Genomic DNA, 18,895 nt, shown 5'->3' on the forward strand with positions numbered 1-18,895 from the left:
AGCGGCGGTTCCCGCTGCCTGTTTACTTGAGGGGAGGCCAGGCCGCCTTCCTCGCCCTGCAGGCCGCATGTGGCGGAGAGCGAGTCTCTGTGAAGTCAGTCCTCTGTGCTCATTGCCTCCTGGCGCAGATGTATGTTTTCTCCGGGGGGATTTGTTTTATCCTAAAGAATAACCAAGTGAGAGGCACTGATTCCGCATCTTTTAAAAACTATGTAATTTTAATTGATTCCAGAGAGGAAGGGAGAGAAAGATAGAAACATCAGTGATGAGAGAGAATCATTGATGGGCCGCCTCCTGCGCGCTCCACACGGGGGTCAAGCCGGCAACCGGGGTATGTGCCGGCCTGCTTGAGCAGGAATCGAACCGTGATCCCCTGGTTCATCGGTTGATGCTCAGCCACTGAGCCACACCCGGCCGGGCTCAGCACCTTTTTGATTAAACTAGTGACACCTATACTCATTGGACCACTGGTCACAAATGCAGATCGACTGCGTCTTTCCCCTGCTGGGTCCTTCGCCCAGTTCTTCCCAAGGGAGTTCTGCCTGCTCGGCACAGAGCAGAGGGGAGCGGGGCTGACTGCTTCCTCCAGGCCCCCGGTCTCCCTGGGAGGCGATCGAGGCTGGAGACCCGACTGGGGCAAGAACACAGGCTCCAGGAACATGAGCTTCCCCCACGGGAAGTTTTGCTCTGCAAGCAACAGGGTCTCCCAGCGTTAGTGGGACATTTCGGGCCCATAATCCTTTGTTGTGGGAGCTGTCCTGTGTGCTGTGGGGTGGTTATTAGCATCCCTGGCCTCCACCGACTTGGCACCAGTGGCGCCCCCGAGCGTGACAACCAAAATGTCTCCGGGACCCACTGGCATGTGACTGCAAGAGCGTGAAGAGGCCAAGGGTGCCCCTCGCTTTTTGCTGGCTGGCTTTCGTGTTAAATACTCGGAGCTGAATTACACCTTGAACCGGGCAGTCACCCCCTCTTCTTGGGGCTCCCGCTTTCTCATCTGGGAGATGAACGGGTTTGGACACCATGCCTCAGAGCCTTCTAGGCCGGGCAGTGGAGGGTGTGGAGAGCACAGGGTCTCTGTGGCACTTCCTAGTCAAGCCACCAGCCCCTCCGAGCCCCACCCGTAAAACGGTTAACAGTCCCTAACTCATAGGCTGGCCGAGATCATTGGATGAGAAGGAGCTGGTCGAGGGCCTGGCGTGAGCCGGGCGTGCACTAGATGTGCAGTCAGCACCCTCTCCCCTCCCCCGTTCTCCGTGCCCTTTCTTCCACATTCTTTTGACAGTGAGTGGCCACAGCTAATCTCATCACTGCATCACCACCCTGAGGGGCTGACTAATATGAGCCAAGGAGGACGGCTCACTTCCCGGTCTGTCACATGCCTGGGTTCTCACCATCTTCCCTGTGGCCCATTTTCTTCGTGACATTCACTGCTGACTCACTTGGCTTGTGGTCAGCTCTGAACCCAGGGTCTTTTTCAGCTCTCCCTTTACCCCACCACCGCTTCCCAGCTCGGGTTTTGTAGCGTGGGAATGGGGTCATTAATAGAGAACATTCTGTCCAGGTGGCCCTAAACAGGGAGCCAAAGCCATAGGTAGCCTGGCAGCTTCATGGGGGCCGGGGCCGTGTCTACCTTGACCTCTTTCGTTTTCCCACCCACAAGGACACTGCAGTAAGGATCTGTTGAATGAATTGATGTATTTTGAACTGGCCCCTGTCTTCCAGGAGGCTCCCATTGCTCTGAGGCAGCATCTTTGGAAAAGCAAATAAACGAAATCTTGAGACTTTAATTTACCAACAGTTGATCTCTGAAGGGATTCCCGCAGGTCCAGGGGAGAGGAAGGACCATGGCCTCTGGGCTTAGACTTGGGTTGGAATCCTGGCTTTACTAATCATGGGCTTGGTGACTTGGAGCAAGTTGCTTCTGGCTAAACTTTGTCTTCTCCCTGGAAAAATGGGGTAGCAGTGTCTGCCAGGGCTACTGTGAACACTGAAGCCAGATATATATGTGAGGGAGCCTCGCGCCAGAGCCGCATCCCTCCCTCTGTCCGGAGCACACCCCTTTGATCGCTGTTGCCTCCTGTAGTTTGGTCTAGGGCAGTGGTCGGCAAACTCCTTAGTCAACAGAGCCGAATACCAACAGTACAACGATTGAAATTTCTTTTGAGAGCCAAACCTTTTAAACTTAAACTGTATAGGTAGGTACATTGTTATTAACTTAATTAGGGTACTCCTAAGGCTTAGGAAGAGCCACACTCAAGGGGCCAAAGAGCCGCATGTGGCTCGCGAGCCGCAGTTTGCCGACCACGGGTCTAGGTCAGCAGTTTTCAACCTGTGGGTCGTGACCCCTTTGGGGGTGGAAAGACCCTTTCACAGGGGTCGCCTAAGACCATCAGAAAACACATATACAATTACATATTGTTTTTGTGATTAATCACTGTGCTTTAATTATGTTCAACTTGTAACAATAAAAATACATCCTGCCTATCAGATTTTTACATTACGATGCATAACAGTAGCAAAATTACAGTTAATGAAGTAGCAACGAAAATAATGTTACGGTTGGGGGTCACCACAACAGGAGGAACTGTATTAAAGGGTCGCGGCATTAGGAAGGTTGAGAACCACTGGGCTAGGTCTAACCTCCTCTCTTAGACCTTTGTTCACCCAGCCTTCCTCCCCCTTTCCACTTCCAACAAAGACATACTCTACCAAACACCAGGTACACCCGGCAAACGTGTGTGAAGCCAGCTCTTCAAGGTCAGATGCCTGCAGTTTCCAATCCAAATCCCATCGGTTGCCCCACTGATGCCCCTTTTCCGACTCGGGACATCGTCCCTCGTGATTGGGTCGTCACGTCCCTGTCCCCTCCTCCCGTCTCTGATAGTTCCTTAGTCGTAACTTGCCCTCCTGACCTTGCTGTTTGGACACGTGCTGACCCGTCATTTTGTCAGCCGCCCCTCCGTTTGGATGTGTTTGTGTTTTCTCGTGATTCATTCGAGGTGGTGCCTTGGGAGCAAGATCTCCACCGGCGTGACGGTGCGGGGGACCATGACGTGTCTCCTACTGGTGACACTCAGTCACTTGGTTACTATGATGTCGGCCAAGTTTCCCCACAGTCAGGTTACATTAACACTTTCTCCTTTTGTAGTTAGCAAGGATTTTGGGGGAGGGAGGTGCTTGGAAGGTGCGTAAATGTCCCGTTCCTCCTCAAACTTCCGGTGGATTCATGTCTTTGTGTCTATATAGAGTCTGGGCTTCCTGCCTTACCCAGTGGGTTACGGTCTCTTACTGCGGCCGTGGGCTTTGGTGTTCTCGCTGTCCTCTCTCTGGCCAGTGGCAGCCCCTCTAAGCTGGCCTCTTGTCCTGTTATGTCCCCATCATTCCTTGGCCACTTTCTTGCTTCGTGCGTTTCCCTGCCCAGCCCTAGAATGAGCCATCTCTCCAAGAAGCTGGTCTCTGAGTAAAGGATGGCATTACAAGCCCATATTTCAGTGCCAGAGGCGTCCATTGCTCTCTGGCTGTCAGTTCCTGGGCCCTCTCTATGGAATGAGCTGGGACATACATGTGACATGTATACATCCACATGGCGATGTCTGTATTGTGTCTGTTGAAAATCACGAATTCACAGCGACCCCTCCGTCTCCGCGCTCCCGCCATAGGGTTTTCCTGCCGTTCTCTCTGTGCGTACCTCCCGACGGTGAGGCCCCGGCCCCCGGCATCGCACAGTGTTCACTACTTAATCAGCCCCCTGCGTGTAACACCCTCCATCCCTCCCTCCTCACCCTCACCCGGCTCTGATACTCTGCCCTGGGCCACCCCCACCTTGTCACCCTGAGCAGCCTCCGCTTCTGTGAAACTCCCAGTTTTGAGATGATAGTTCATATGTTTTTTAAATTCATTCATTTGTTCGTTCATTTATTTATCTTCATTGATTTCAGAGAGGAAGGAAGAGGGAGAGAGAGAGAGAGAGACATCAATGATGAGAGAGAATCATTGATTGGCTGCCTCCTGCATGCCCCCTACTGGGGATGGAGCCCGCAACCCAGGCATGTGCCCTTGACTGGGAGTCTAACTGTGACCTCCTGGTTCATAGATTTTGACACCCAACCATATGGCCGGGTAGTTCTTATGTTTTTAAACTGTGAGGCCCAGATTCGGCCTGTGGGCCCTGGATGGTATTCACTGGGCCAGGAAGCTGGACTGTAAGGGCCTCTCACCTCCCACGGACACTCCCTCCCTTCCCTGTACCACGTGCAAATGAAGGAAGCCTCCAGCACAGTGCGATTGACCCTGCGCGTGGCCTCTGCTGTTGCTGTTCTCATTATCCGGGCTCCTCTTTGTCTGCACCCACCTTCCTCCCGTCGTCCTGCTCTGCTCAGACCTCACCTCCTGTAGGAAGCTTCCAGATTCCCCGCGTGACCCCGTGCTGAAGCACCACCCCCTTCTCCTTGCATTTCCTTTGTCTCTGCTGCAAAGCCACAGGCACATGGGGCCCATTTTATCTCCATGTCCCAGTGCCTGAAAGAGGGCCCAGCACATAGTAGGTGCTCATAAATGTCACTCAGATGAGCATCAATAATAGTAACAGCAGTACTCAAATAGCACTTCCTGGGCCCCCGGCCGGTTCTAAGTGCTTTAGGTGCTCCCATCCCTCTGGTCCCAATCTGTGAGATGGTTAGGATTGTTGCCCCATTTTACAGATGGCGGGACTGAGGCGCAGGGAGGTTAAGTGACGTGGCCCAGGTCACACCGTGGCGGAGTCACATTGGAACCCCGACAGGTAGACCCTGCAGTACCTGCTCTTACCTCTCACGTGCCTCTCACGGGAAAGGGGAGAGCATAGTCAGCATAAGGGAGAGGAGTAGGTATGGGTGGTTGAGTCACACGGTCCCCACCCCTCACACACACTCCCAGCCCCAGTTTCTAGCGCCCTTAGGGGCCCTGGCACCCGGCTGAGCAGGTAGGAAAGAAAGTGGCGCCTTTTAATTTGGCGGCCGACAGGAACTGTTCCTCCCCCGAGGTCTTAGGACACCAGGTCCACGTGCTGGTAGAGTGAGCACACAGGAGGCAGCTATCAGATCTTACGCAAGACTTGTAAGTCATTGCGTTGGGTTAGCAGGGCGCCAACTCTCCCGGTCCCTGATGGGGCACCCACACCAGCCGTCACCCAGCAGGGCCAGGGCAGCGGCTCTTGACCAAGCCGGGCTCTAACCAGAGAGCCTGGGAACGCCGCGTGTGGGCTCAGAGCTCCATCGGTAGAACGCGGTGTGCAAGACCGTCTGCCCAGGGTCCAGTGCGAGGAGGAAGCCAGGTGCGTGAGGAGCCTCCTGTGAATGCTCCGTGTCAAACCTGCCCGACACTTATGTCCCTCACTCCTCTCGATCGCCTGGCGGGTCTGGTCATAGGAGCCCCATTTTTACAGACGAGGAAACAGGCTCAGAGAGGGGAACTTACTTTCCTAAAGTCACACAGCCATGATTTGAACCCAGAACAGCTGACTCGGGCCTTATGTCTTGAACAGCTGGCCAGATTTAAACCCAAGAAGCCTGTCTGAGGCCCAGACCCCAAATCCCTCCGCCCACAACCCCGTCTACACTGATGGGGTCCCTGAGAAAGAAAGGCGTCCGCTCTGTGCCTGGGGCTGAAACCCACAGGAAACGGCCAAAGCCGAGCTGAGGCTGAGACCGCGTCCCGGGCAGGGTTTTGTTGGACTGAAGAGGAATCTCCCAGGTCCTAGTCAGTGTGGCTCGTTGGCCCTCGGACTGAAGGGTCCCGGGTTCCATTCCGATCAAGGGCGTGTACCTCAGTTGCAGGCTCGATCCCTGGCCCTGGTTGGGGCGCATACGGGAAGGCAACCAATCGATGTGTCTCTCTCACATCGATGTGTCTCTCTCACATTGATGTGTGTGTCTCTCTCTGTCTCTCCCCCTCCCTTCCATGCTCTCTAAAAATCAATGGGAAAATATCCTCGGGTGAGGATTAACAACAACAACAACAAAGAAGAATCTAAAAGAAGCGGGTACAGGGGCCATGGAAGCAGGGGGTGGAAACCGGAGGGTGAGGTGGAGAGGTGACGCCATAGCATCCTGTTCCCTTGAACGTCAGAGAAGCCCTTTGGGGTTCAGCTCATTCCTGTTGAGTGCCTACTATGCGCCAGGCCCAAGCTAGGGTCTGGGGATATGGTAGGGGTGACAAGACCTCACCAGGTCCCTGCCCTCGTGAGGGCGACATTCTGATGGGAAAGACCAACCGAGAAACATAACCAGCCTGGCTGGTGTGGCTCGGTGGTTGAGCGTTGACACCTGTCAACTGGAAGGTCACGGTTTGATTCCTGGTCAGGGCACATGCCCAGGCTGCAGGCTTACCCCCCAATCTGGGATCTTGCAGGAGGCAGCCGGTCAATGATTCTCTCTCATCATTGATGTTTCTATCTCTCTTCCTCTCCCTTCCCCTCTGAAATCAATAAAAATATATTTTTTAAAAAAGAAACATAACCAAATGTGGGTCAAGGTCCTCTCAGGTGCCAACATGTGTCCTGAGGAAGCGAGACAAGCATAAGGGCAGTGTGGGGGCCCGGGGCCCATCAGACGGGGTGTCCCGCAGGCTCCTGGCGGAGCTGGTCCCGGGAGAGCCGAGGTTAGCCGAGCCATGGGGCACGCCAGCCACACCACGGCCCCCGCTGCCCGAGACCAGCCCTCTGTGCCCGTCTCACCCCATCCCCTTTGCTCTCCGCAGGTTTGACATCTACAGGAAGGTGCCCAAGGACCTTACGCAGCCGACATACACCGGGGCCATCAGTGAGTAGCCCTTCCCGCCCTCCCCCTACCCCCTCCCACTCTTGTGCCCACTCCCCATGCATAACTGCTGGGCCAGAGGAATGGAGAGATGGCGGCAGGAAGAAATGACGGGCATCTCGCCAGGCCCTTCATATAGCTCCTCATCTCATCTCTGTCCTCACCCATCCTGTGAGGTTTGCCGGCACCTGTTTCCGGAAGGGACACCAGAAATCATTCCTAGTCGCTGCCCTGGGAAATGACACGGGGGCTCAGGGGTCAGGAAGAGCCTTCCTTTTCTCTCCAGGCCTTTTAAACTAGTTGCATTTTTGACATAAGCATGGTTTTAACCATTGAAAAAAATAATAAAAATCTCACCCAGATGTTGGGTTCTAAATGTCATTCGTCAATGAAAGGACGCAGGGCGCCCTGGAGAAGTGGCTGACGTCAGGGGCGGGCAGGAAGGGCACAAAGAAACCTGGACGCCTCGTGCGCCAGGAAGCAAAGAGCCGCTGGAGAAGAAGCAAAGGCTGGGGCGGGTCGGCCGGACGCCAGCCTGGGAGAGGGAGCCCGGAGCCCGAGGCTGGGCAGTGCGAGTGACACAATAAGCGATGGGATTATCGGCTCGTCGCCCAGGAAAAGGTCCACGAGTCCATCCCGATGGGGGGAGGGATGACTCTTCCTCAGAGAAGAATTGCAAACGCTATAGGAAGACGTCCGGTCCAGGAGTCGGAGCGCGGCTCTCTTCCTGTGAGTGTGGGCTGGGCTGAGCGCCTCGCTTGTGAAGAAACGAGAATGGTCCCCCCTGGCGTGGCTCTGTGGTTGAGGGTCGACCTATGACCCAGGAGGCCACGGTTCAGTTCCCCGTCAGGGCACATGCCTGGGTTGCGGGCTCCATCCCCACTATGGGTGTGCAGGAGGCAGCCGATCAATGATTCTCTCTCATCATCAATGTTTCTCTCTCTTCCTCTCTGAAATCAATAAAAATATATTTTAGAGAGAGAGAGAGATGAGAATGGAAAGGAAATAGTCACTTTAATGTGGATACACCAGTGAGATGTCATGTGGATGTCACAGCTTTCTCCCTCCCCCCCCCCGCCCCATGGGATGATCTTTCCCCCAAACCACAAGCCAGTGTAACTGTGAGAAAGCATCAGGCAGCTCCAGATTTGGGGGGGGGGGGCGGGGTGCATCGTACAGGACGCCTGACAAGCAAGCAGGCCAGTCTGAAGAGCTGTCGCAGATTCGAGACACGGGCCTGTGACAGCTGCGTGTGGGGTGGGGCCTGGGTGGGTTCCGGAACAGGAGCAGGTCACTGTGGGAAACTGGGGCTCTGGATAAGTCTATAGCTTATTTGGTCATCGTATTGGACAATGGCAACTAAGCCCTTTGGACAAACCTGCCAGATGTTAGCTAACGTCCGGGGAAGCTGGGAGAAGGGGTGTGGGAACTTCCTGTGCCATCTTTGTATCGAGTATTGCTCCACAATAAAAAATAAAAACACGCCAGAGGTGCTATGCAGGCAGGAATGATGGAGGAGAAAATGGGCTCAGAGAGGTCAGCTGGCTCGCTGATGTTTCACAGCTCGCAGAAGGTAGAGCCGGACTGCCCTGGGACTCAGTGGGCCTCTCTGCCTTCCTCCCCCTCCCCCACCCCACCCGTGGCCTCTCCAGTGCTTGGTGTAGGAGAGGGACCTTCCCCAGGGACTGTCCCCTGGGGTCAGACCCTCAGCTTGGAGTCCACCGTGGCCTCCCAGGGCAGGCCGTTGAAGGGGAGGGATGACCTCAGCGACCCCCCACCCTGGCTGGCCTCGCCCAGCTCTCCCTCCCTCCAGCTCAGCTCAGGGAAGCTGAGGATGCCGTCCCCATGCCCCCAGGGAGGGGGCAGGCTCTGGGTCCGGCAGAACTGCGTTCATCCTCCCCTTTCGCAGCTGGGTGACCTTGGGCCGGTCACTTCACCTCTCTGAGCCTCCGTGTCCTGATCTGGGGGTGAAAGGACATCACGCCTGTTGCATGTGGGGGGCTTGCTAAGTCCTCGGTGCACGGATGGCCTCCTCCTGGAGCCCGCGGCCCATGCGGGTCTGTGACCGCGGGAGCTGTGACGCTTTGTGCCCGATCCCCACGGAAAGGATACTCGGGGACATGAGAGGAAAGGGGCTTGCTCTCCCCGCTCCTCTCCCTGCTCAGCTGTTTTATGAACCTGGGCCAGAAACGGCACGGCCGGCCTGCGCCCTTCCTGCCCCCAGCGGACAGCTCCAACCTCTTCTCCGTCTCTCCAGTCTCACCTGGGGCAGTAGGTTTACTATCAGCGTGTATCCTTCTAGAATTTTTTTGAACGTATAGCGAGGCGTTGATGTGCGTATGCCTTTGTTTTCAGCACAGGCGGGCGCACGCTGTGCACACCATCTTCCCGCCTTTCTCCCAGCTGATTGGTCCCGGACACCTTCTCCCAGCACATAGTAGGCCACCAGGCTCTTCTCTCCAGCCGTGTCAGATTGCATGAGCTGGGTGACCCACTGTGTGTGTGACCAGCCTGCGGAGGGTGGATGGCTGATTCCATGGTGTTGCTGTCACAGACATCCTCGGTCATACCTCTCGGTGTCCCTGTACGGTTACTTCTGTCAAGTAACTTTCCCAGAAGAGGGACGACTGGGTCAAAGGGCGTGCGTGGGGCAGAATTTAGAAGGCGCTGCCACGGAGCCCCCGGAGATGCGGCCTCTTCTGCTGTCCTTGCCACGGCGCGCCGCCGGGTGGCGGTTCCCTCCCGCGGGAGGAAAGGCGCGAGGCCCGGGGAGCCAGCCCTCAGCTACCGTTCAGCTGACAAATATTTGTGAACCGGGTCCTGGGGCCGGGCCGCGCCAAGCCCGGGACCACGCTGCTGAATGGGCCCTGGGCTGCGTCCTGGAGGAGCGCGCGGCCGGCCGAGCGGGGCTGCAGACGCAGACACATTTCCTGACGTCACGATCACTGCTATGAATAACCGGAGAAACCGGCCAGGGCGCGGGGGACTCACGGGTCGGGCCTGTGTCGCCTCTGCCCCTTCAGCGGCCGTGTGGCCTTGGACAATTCACTGACGTCCAGGCCTCTCGGTCTCGGGTCCAGTGTCCCCTTGGCTGGCTGCCCCCTGGCCAGCGTTCTCCTGGGGTCACATTCCTCCCGCCGGTGCCTGAGTCAGTCTCGGAAGAAGCCTGGAGTCGGAGAGCCGTAGCGTCTTGCCCAAACATGGATTGAAAAGCCCTCGTCCAGCCTGCGCACTTTTCACTCATTCATTCAACAAACATGTGTGTTGTATCTCCTCGGAGGCAGGCACCGTGCTCAACCCCAAGGCCGCCGTGGTGCCGGGAGCCCGTCTCGGTCCTCCCGGTCGGGGGGCGGGCGGGGGCGGGGGAGTGGACACCGAGCTCGGGTGACCCAGGGTCGTTGGGCCCTTGGTGTCCACCTACGGCTTGGCCAGGCTTCATCAGAGCCTTAAACAAAGCACGCAGGTTTCAGCAAGAGGCTTTGCCGGCCCTGTCTCTCCACCTCCAACCTGGACAGAGGGAGGACGTGGGGCCCGTTGTGCAGGCTGGAGGCCAGGAAGGCAGCGAGGAGACCCGGACAGACCTAAGTCAGCAATGACCTTCAAAAACGCCTGCTTGTTGGGGCTTGTTCATCGCGGCAGCATCCTGTGGGTTCTGGGGCTTGAGGGTGCAAACGATTCTGAAAAGTGGGTGCCCTGTGAGGTGATGCTGTTCAGGAGGGGGCGTTCGGCCCCCTCGCTGGGGTTCTTTTCCTGGCCGCGTCCTCGCTGCGGTCTGCAGGTGAGAAGGGGTGGACGGAAGCCCGGAAACTCGGACAGCCCCCTGCAGTGGATTTGCTCAGCAGCGGGAGAAGGCATTTGAAATTCACGTCCAGGCTATAAAAGCAATCACACGCAGGCACTCTGCATGAACTGGTGTGGCACCTGCTTAGACTGGATTGCTGGGTGAGCAGAGGGTGTGTCCCCTGCACCGCCGTTTGCTTAGAGAAAGAAAGGATTTATACGTCTGTGCTCCCGTGACCGGCAAGGACACGAGGAATCAGGGAGGCAAGAGGGAGTAGTGGGGCCTGTGGCAAACTGGTGAGCTCAGACCCCACGTGGGTCCAGGGCTTAAGTGCTCTGGAGTAGCCAGAAGCTGGACTTTGACACGCAACGTCCAGATTGCTCAATGCTGCCTCCGTATTTTAAAGTACGTACCGCTCAAGCCAAGCAACCCATTGGTGACCACCACCTGGCTACCTGTGTTTCCGACTGACCTCTGCGTTAAATGGCTCTTGCAGAAGAAAGCTGGGCTGGCCCCTCGGAGGGACTGCCCGTTAGGGGGTTGGTCCACACTGGAGGGTCAGGTCAGTACCAGAGCTGTAGACTTGGTATCTGTCGTATCAATCTGCCTTTTCGGGAGTGGGGCTGCTTCATATGGAGATCAAGAGTAGGAAGGGGCTTCCGGCCAGCGTGGCTCAGTGGTTGAGCATCCACCTGTGAACCAGGAGGTCACGGTTCGATTCCCAGTCAGGGCACATGCCCGGGTTGCAGTCTTGATCCTCCGGCGTGGAGTGTGCAGGAGGCAGCCAATCAGTGGTTCTTATCATTGATGTTTCTATCCCTCTCCCTTCCTCTCTAAAAGAAAAAATATTTTTATGTAAAAAAAAAGAAGAGTAATGCCCTAACCAGTTTGGCTCAGTGGATAGAGCGTCGGCCTGCGGACTGAAGGGTCCCAGGTTCGATTCCGGTCTAGTGCATGTACCTTGGTTGCGGGCACATTCCCAATAGCGGGTGTGCAGGAGGCAGCTGATCGATGTTTCTCTCTCATCGATGTTTCTAACTCTCTATCCCTCTCCCTTTCTCTCTGTAAAAAATCAATAAAATATATTTTTTAAAAATACCAAGCAAGAGGAATAAAATCACTTCTTTAAAAAAAAAAAAGAGTAGGAGGGGCTGAGGTATGCAGGAGGGTCTCTCCACTCCCTCTAAGCAGCTTTTCCTTGGAGGCAGGGGGAAGGAAAGCGGGGGGGGGGGGGGGGGGAGGAAGGGGGGGTATGGCTCCCTTGTGTGGCCTCCACCCTGATTGTGTCTCTGTTGTTTCTTGCAGTCTCTGTCTGCTGCTGCCTCTTCATCCTCTTCCTCTTCCTCTCGGAGCTCACCGGATTCATAACCACAGAAGTGTAAGTTACTCCCGGGGGGCATCCCAGAGCGCCCCCAGAGGAGAAGCGGGAGGGGCTCTAACCCGGAGAGAAACCTCAGGCCTCCCAGCTCTCTTTCCAAGCCCTGGCACCGCCGCTCCTCTGTCTCTTTACGCGATTAAAAGTTAGAGCCAAAGGGCACGCCGCTGCGTTACGGCAGGAGAGGAAATCTGGGTCCGTCCTGGGGGGCCTCCTGGGTCCCCGATGGACACAGCTCGGGTGCCCTCTTTGCCGTCCCGCTGGTTGGCCAGGGGCTTTTTCTCCCTCTGACTCCTCCCGGGGTCACGGATGCTGAAGCCGGGAGGCTTCGGAGAAAGGGAGCCGCTTCCCGCCGCCCGAGGGGGCGAGGCTGCTGACCCCGGCCCTGTTCCCGCCCACCGCTGGGGGTCGGTGCGGGCTTCCTGGCAGCAGCTGACGCACCGCGGCCCCATCCCCGATTCCTAGTAAGTGCTCCGGCCGCGTGCAGCCCAGATGCCAACGGAATGATTTAGTCACGGCCCGGGCGCCCCTCTGAGAGGGAATTAGCCCCAGGAGCTTCCTGCCCTGGCCAGGGGCTCGAGGCTTCCAGGCCTCTGTTTCCGTGTTGACGACCTAGACAGACAGCACGGGGCTAAGCCCTGGCCGCTCGCTCCTCCGTCCAGCACCAGAATTTTCTCTTTAACGTCTCGGTTTCCTCCGCCTCCCTCAGCCACAGGACAGTGGGGAGCTGAAAACAGCTGCTGGGGCCCAGAGGGCCGTGTTGCTGTGTAAGCATGACCACCTTTAAGCCTCACACAGCCACACAGGTGAGGAGACGGGCTCAGACAGGCAGGGACGTGCCCACGGGCATGCAGCGAGGAGGTGGCCCGCAGGCCCGCTGGCCTCGCCTCCCCTTAACTTGCTTCTGGACGTACTTCCTGCCCTCCACTCCGCTTCCCTGCCCCCCTGATCCTTTCTTTAGCCCGGGGTCCTCACAGAGTGGTGGGAAAACGGCACAGGACAAAGCCAGGCCGGCGTGGCTCAGTGGTTGAGCCTCAGCCTAGGAACCAGGAGGTCACGGTTCGATTCCCGGTCAGGGCACAGGCCCGAGTTGCCGGCTCGATCGATCCCCAGTTAGGAGGCCGAGCAGGAGGCGGCCGATCAATGATTCTCTCTCATCATTGATGCTTCTACCTCTCCCTTCCTCTCTGAAATCCATAAAAATAATATTAACACAACACGAACACAACACCCGAGAAGCGCAATAAACCGAGGTTTGCCTGTATTTTCCTGAAAGGACCGAGTGTAACGTTTGATATCAGCAGGCCCGTCTCCTTGCATTTACCCCTTTCACGTTTCCCCCAGGTAACACTAAAGGGCTGTGAGGCGCTCAGCACCTGGCGCGATCAGTCCCCGTGAAGGTGCATTTCCTCGTCCCCTCCCTTGAGTTAAGAACCCACCCCCTCGCCTCCAGCTACCATGGAGGTAGCTGCTGAGGCAGGGCCCCCCCCCCCCCCCCCGCAGGTGAGCTCTGACGTCAGAGCTTGCGTCTGGAGCAGGTGGGGCCCCGGCTGCTGGGTGAAGGGCCCTCTGCAAGCCTGGACGGCTCCTGTGTACCCAGGGCAGGGCTCTCCTTCCAGGAGCGCAGTGTTCCCGCCGCCCTGCCCTCCGCCCGCCCCGACTTCCTCTTCCTGGCTCCTGGGGGCACCCTGGACACGCCGGTCCCACCAGGTCCCTGGAGAGGAAGCCAGATGAGGGTGAGGGTAGAGCCCAAACAAGAGGCTATTCATGGAGTGTGCGCCCGCGTCCGGCCCTGGGCCCACGAGCACTTCCCCATTCTCGGTGTGAGCGGCTGGCGAGGGAGGGAAGTGGGGGCGGGAAGAGAGGCCTTTCGGGCCGAGGCTCCATTCAGGGCGATGCAGTGACCCTACGGCCCCTCGCTCCTGTTGCCAGGTAACCATAGTACACAAGTTGCCCGCAGGGAGTCTGCAGGGTGCGGACTCGACTACACAGAGAAACCAGAGGGAACAGGCTGCTCCAGGGGGAAGCTCGTCTGAGCCCTGGGGAGCCCTGCCGATCCGGGAGAACGGAGCGTCGCCATTCTTTTCCTTTTCGGAGCAGCCGGCCCTCCCTGGCAGTTGTGTGACCGCAGTGGGTCAGCCCACCCTTCGCCCCCCCGGAAATGAGGTCACCGCGGGTTGGATCACACCGCTCCAAGCCTGGCCTGCGGTTATCTGTGACATAAGACGCTATTCTGGCCTGGCCGGTGGGAGAGAGGAGGGCCTGTTTGTTTGGGTGGTTGGACTCCGACCTGGGCCCTGGACAGGCGTTAATTATGCTGGGAAAGGGCCCCCCAGGGTGCTCTGAGGCCTGACTTTCCAGGGCAGCAAGCACACACCCCCACCCCCCCCCCTGCCTCGGACAACGTGGCCATGGAACATTCCAGCCTTTGGCTGCCCAGGCTCTGGCTGCTCTTAATTATTAACCTGATGAGGATTTCTAATAAGAAACTAGCAGCCGGAACTCTCCGTTGACAATTGGTAGCATAATACAAGACCTCGTAATTTTCCAGTTCTGATTGTGTATCGTGGGCGACCGGTGCCAGCCACCCAGGTGAGCCATTCACGATGAGCAGCTCATCCAGGCTCACAGAACCCCGTGAAGTGGGCACTACGTTCGCATTAGCCCCACTTTACAGCTGGGGAAACTGAGGCACCGGGAGGCTAACACCACCGTCAGTGAGTTGGTCAGTGGCGGAGCCAGAGCATCGCCTGGCCTGTCTCCCACCCTTCTCTGCCCTGAGCATTTTGGCTCCCTGGGCGCCTGCAGCCCTGCTTCTCGGTCAGAATAGTTGGCTGGGACTCGGATGCTCCCTGCAGGTGAGGTGCCCGAGCAGCTGGAACTCCAGGAGGCCACCGCCCGCCCCGTGGGAACTGCCAGGTTACCGTGACCCGTGTCCTCGCCGCTCCCCTGGCAGGCCCAGAGCAAGGAGGCCAGTAGCTTAAGAGGAGGAGGAGGAGGAGCTGACTTCTCCCTCCGAGCCCAGAGACCTACCCTGGGTCCTGGCCCGGGAGCCGGGCCGGGTGGAGAGCCACGGTAGTCACGTGAAGGAGCGGCGGGAGCCTGCAGGCCTCTGAGCACAGTGGCAGGGTCAGGTTCAGGCCTCGAACGCTCACCTCTTAGGAAGAGGTGCCCCGGAGGCCAGGGCCCAGGCGAGGAGGCTGGTGATGACCCAGGGCAGAGGGACCGAGGGTCCTAGCGCAGCAGTCGTGGAGAAGGCGTGGGGGCAGGCCTGGGTGTCTGCGAAGGGCTGATTTCCTGGGCATCATGACACCTGGAATGGTCAGGGTGTCAGACTCCGCGAGCTCGCTTACATAACCTGCGTCTCTCCCCTCCCCCTCCCACCCCAGCCCTTGCTTCGGGCCTCACTGCTGTGTAAGTTTCCATTAAACCCACTTGTGAAGCACGGAGGTCAGGGACTTTGGGCAGGAATCCGAACTATTCAAGTGCTCTTTTAAAAGCAAATAAAATTGTTTTCCATAGATGTCATCGGACTCACGCCTCAGCCGAGAATTTCAAGGCCCTCCATTGCATTCCACCTACGCTCCCCACACACACCTCCCCAGTTCCTCTCTCCTCTCCCTACATGGTGAAGGCTCACCCCCCCCCCACCCCCCACGCCATCCGCAGACTCCCTGACGCTGTCTGGCGTCCCCCGACCTGGAATGTGCCCCACACTCCACCAGCCCCGCTGGTTACCTCCCCCGTTCGTCTGCGGAGACGTGAACCCCTGCTCTGTGCTGGCGGCTCAGCCCTCGTCTCGTGGGGGAGTCCACTGCTGCGCGCGTGGGGAGTGGCGGGTGATGGCAGAGGCAGGCTTTGGGGGCACAAAGGAGTGAATCCCTGAGCACCTCCAGGCCCTGTGGCTGTTTGGGCCGTGGGTGGGGCTGAGCACCTGACCATTATCAGTAAGATGGTCACACCTGCATCATCTACTTGGGCGCCCCTTGCCCCTCAGTTTTTCACTGCTTCCTGCCCCACCCAGTGTCATTCCATGGAAAGAATATGGCACTGGGCTCCCGGGGCTCTAGGTTCAGATCCTGCCTCTACCGCTTTGAGACCGTGTGACCTTGGCCAGGCCATCTGGTTTCATCCTTGTGAAAAGAACAAAGTAACCCCTATCAAACCCAGGCTAGTCCTGAGTATTAAATGAGATACGACCTGGGAAAGCCCACCATCGGGGAGCCCAGAACGGGGACGTCTCCTCTGATTAGTCATAAGAGAGGCCAGCTTTTACTCGGGCCTTGGAACTTACCAGGGCGGTGCTCGGCGCCTTACACACATGAACACATTCATTTATGTATTGATTATTTTAAATACATTTTTTATTGATTTCAGAGAGGAAGGGAGAGAGAGAGAGAAACATCAATGATGCGAGAGAATCATTGACCGGCTGCCTCCTACACACCCCTCACGGGGGATCAAGCGCGCAACTAGGGCATTTGCCCTTGACTGGGACTCGAACCATGACCTCCTGGTTCATAGGTCGGCGCTCAACCACTGAGCCACGCCGGCCGGGCCACACATGAACACATTTAACCCTCACCACAGCACCCTGGATACTGTTGCTATACCTGTTGTTATCAACTCAGTAAACACTGGTATTAATAATAGCAGGGAAAGTAGTGGACATTTATGGAGCACTTACTGTTTACGAAGGTCTGGGGAAACCGAGGCTGATGGGGGCAAAGCCCCTTGGCCAAGGTCAGTCAGCCAGGAGGCGGCAGAGCCAGGATTTGACCCCGAGAGCCTGGACTTCCACCACGATGCCACCTAACAGAGTTCAGTGAGTGGCAGACAGCCCTGCCCGGGCAGCCTGTGTTTCATGGCCAGTCCTCACACAGCCCTGGGAAATGGCCGGAATCCATAGCCCATTTTCGTCTGTCTGTCTTTCTCCTTTCCTCTTTTTCTCCCTCCCCTCCTTCCTGTTTCTCTTTCCTTTTTTTAGTGAGGCGTCTATAGCCTAGAGATGGCAAAGTGCACAGAGCTCAAAGATGAGGCTTGATGCATGTTTGCCTGTATTTACATGACATCACCATCACCCCGACATCCACGTCACCCTCACCCCAACACCCACGTCACCATCACCTCTACATCGTCACCCTCACCCCGACATCCTCATCACCATCACCTCTACATCGTCACCATCACCCCGACATCCACGTCACCATCACCCCGACATCCACGTCACCATCACCCCGACCAGACAACACATTTCCACAAGCTGGGAGGTTCCCTGTCCCCGCTCTCAGTCAGTAACCCCCCCCACCCACTATTCTGACTTCTGTTACCATAGATTAATTCTGCCTGTCTTTATGTTTTTTTAATATATTTTTTTTATTGATTTCAGAGAGGAAGGGAGAGGGAGAGAGTTAGGAACATCAATGATGAGAGAGAATCATTCACCGGCTGCCTCCTGCACACCCCACACTGGGCCTGAGCCGCAACCAGGGCCCGTGCCCTGACTGGGAATCAAACCGTGACCTCTTGGTTCACAGGTCAATGCTCTACCACGCCGGCCGGGCTAATTCTGCCTGTCTTAACACTTCATAGAAAGTTCTACCAATTTCACAGGCTCAGGTGAAGCGACTTGTCCCAGGTCCCCCAGCTTCTCAGTGGCAGAGCCAGGGGGCGAGCCCACATCTGTCTGCCACTGCCCCAGGGTCTTCTCATCACCCTCACCAGAGTCCCCAAACTTTGGTGAAGCCATAAAAAGTTTATTTTTGCTCCCAATGGGCTTTTAAAATCACCTGTGAAAACCAGGTCGGCCCTGGGCCACGAGGTGAGCCAGCCTGGCAGGCCCCTGGGATGACACCGTGGGTGGGCTTGTGGCGTCGGCTGAGCGGCAGGAAGCCAGCAGCCTGGAACGCTGCCTGGGACTCGCTCGGACGGAAGGCGGCCACATTGACCTCATCGGGCGGTGGCACAGGTGGCTGCACCGTTCATCCCACAGCCCGGGGCTCTGCAGGGAGGCGCCTGGGAGCAGCCAGCTCTAGCCTCACGTAACAGCCTGAGCTTGGCAGGTAGTGGGTTTCCCACCCTCCCCAGCCCCTCTGTCTGGGGAGCCGGGGCCCCTGGGCTGGGAGGGGCCTCCCGCAGGGGGCCTCCAGGGTGTGCTCACCTGGGCGCCACACCTGAGGCTCACCTCGCTCTGGGAGCTGAGGTCACCTCCCAAGGATTGCCAAGGGGTGACATCATCCCACAATCCCTCAGTGCTGCTCGGGGCCCGCCTCCCAGGTGGGAGAGGTGAGCCGCTTCAAGGAAGAGTCTCACTGGGCTGGGAAGGGCGGCTGGGCTCTCCCTCGGTGACCCGGTGACCGTCCTGTTAATCACCCCAAAGCTCATTGTTCAACCACCCTCCTGAGTTGCGACGTGAGGCCAGGGTGGGAAGCGGGCGCTGAAGCATTCGGCCCTGAGATGTCCATCCTCCAGCACCACCCCCTGCTGTCCTGTCCGCTCCTCCCCCTGGCTCATTGGTCCTTCCTGTTCTTCGATGCGGGACCTTGTCTCCCACCCCGCACGCCGTGGCCTCGGAGGGCCAGGGCCCCCCTCGTGTTCCCCGTTGACCCTGGATGCTGAGGACGAGGAGGAGGAGGCCAGGGGAGCCCTGGAGCTCGGGCAGAAGGCAGACCGGGCCGGGTTGGGGTTGCAGCTTAGCCATGTCCTGCTGTGTGGCCTTGGGGATGGCACTCACCCTCTCTGAGCCTCGGTTTCCTGCCTGTGGAATGGGGATCAGGACATTCCGCAGGGGCAGGCGGGACCACGTGAATGCCCACAGACCCGATTGGGCCATTCCCGGCTTGATGGGCAGGAGACCCAGCCATCTGAAGGCTGAGCTGTGCAGGCCTCGCTCTCATTCCTAGGAACACCCTTGTGACCCCGGTGTGTGTTGTGAGCGAGCCC

The 18,895-nt window shown here is 57.6% G+C and overlaps 1 protein-coding gene across 2 annotated transcripts in view; it reads left to right on the forward strand.

Annotated features, from left to right (window-relative positions):
- Nucleotides 1-18,895, forward strand: part of ERGIC1 (endoplasmic reticulum-golgi intermediate compartment 1) — an 82,089-nt gene that overhangs the window by 33,400 nt on the left and 29,794 nt on the right. For both annotated transcript variants that reach the window (XM_059699198.1, XM_059699197.1), the window contains exons 2-3: nt 6,739-6,800; nt 11,884-11,956. In XM_059699198.1, the coding sequence (XP_059555181.1) occupies nt 6,739-6,800; nt 11,884-11,956 (135 nt within the window). The remainder of the gene's footprint in view (nt 1-6,738; nt 6,801-11,883; nt 11,957-18,895) is intronic.

Source organism: Myotis daubentonii, chromosome 5, assembly GCF_963259705.1.
Source record: "Myotis daubentonii chromosome 5, mMyoDau2.1, whole genome shotgun sequence".
NCBI lineage: Eukaryota > Metazoa > Chordata > Mammalia > Chiroptera > Vespertilionidae > Myotis > Myotis daubentonii.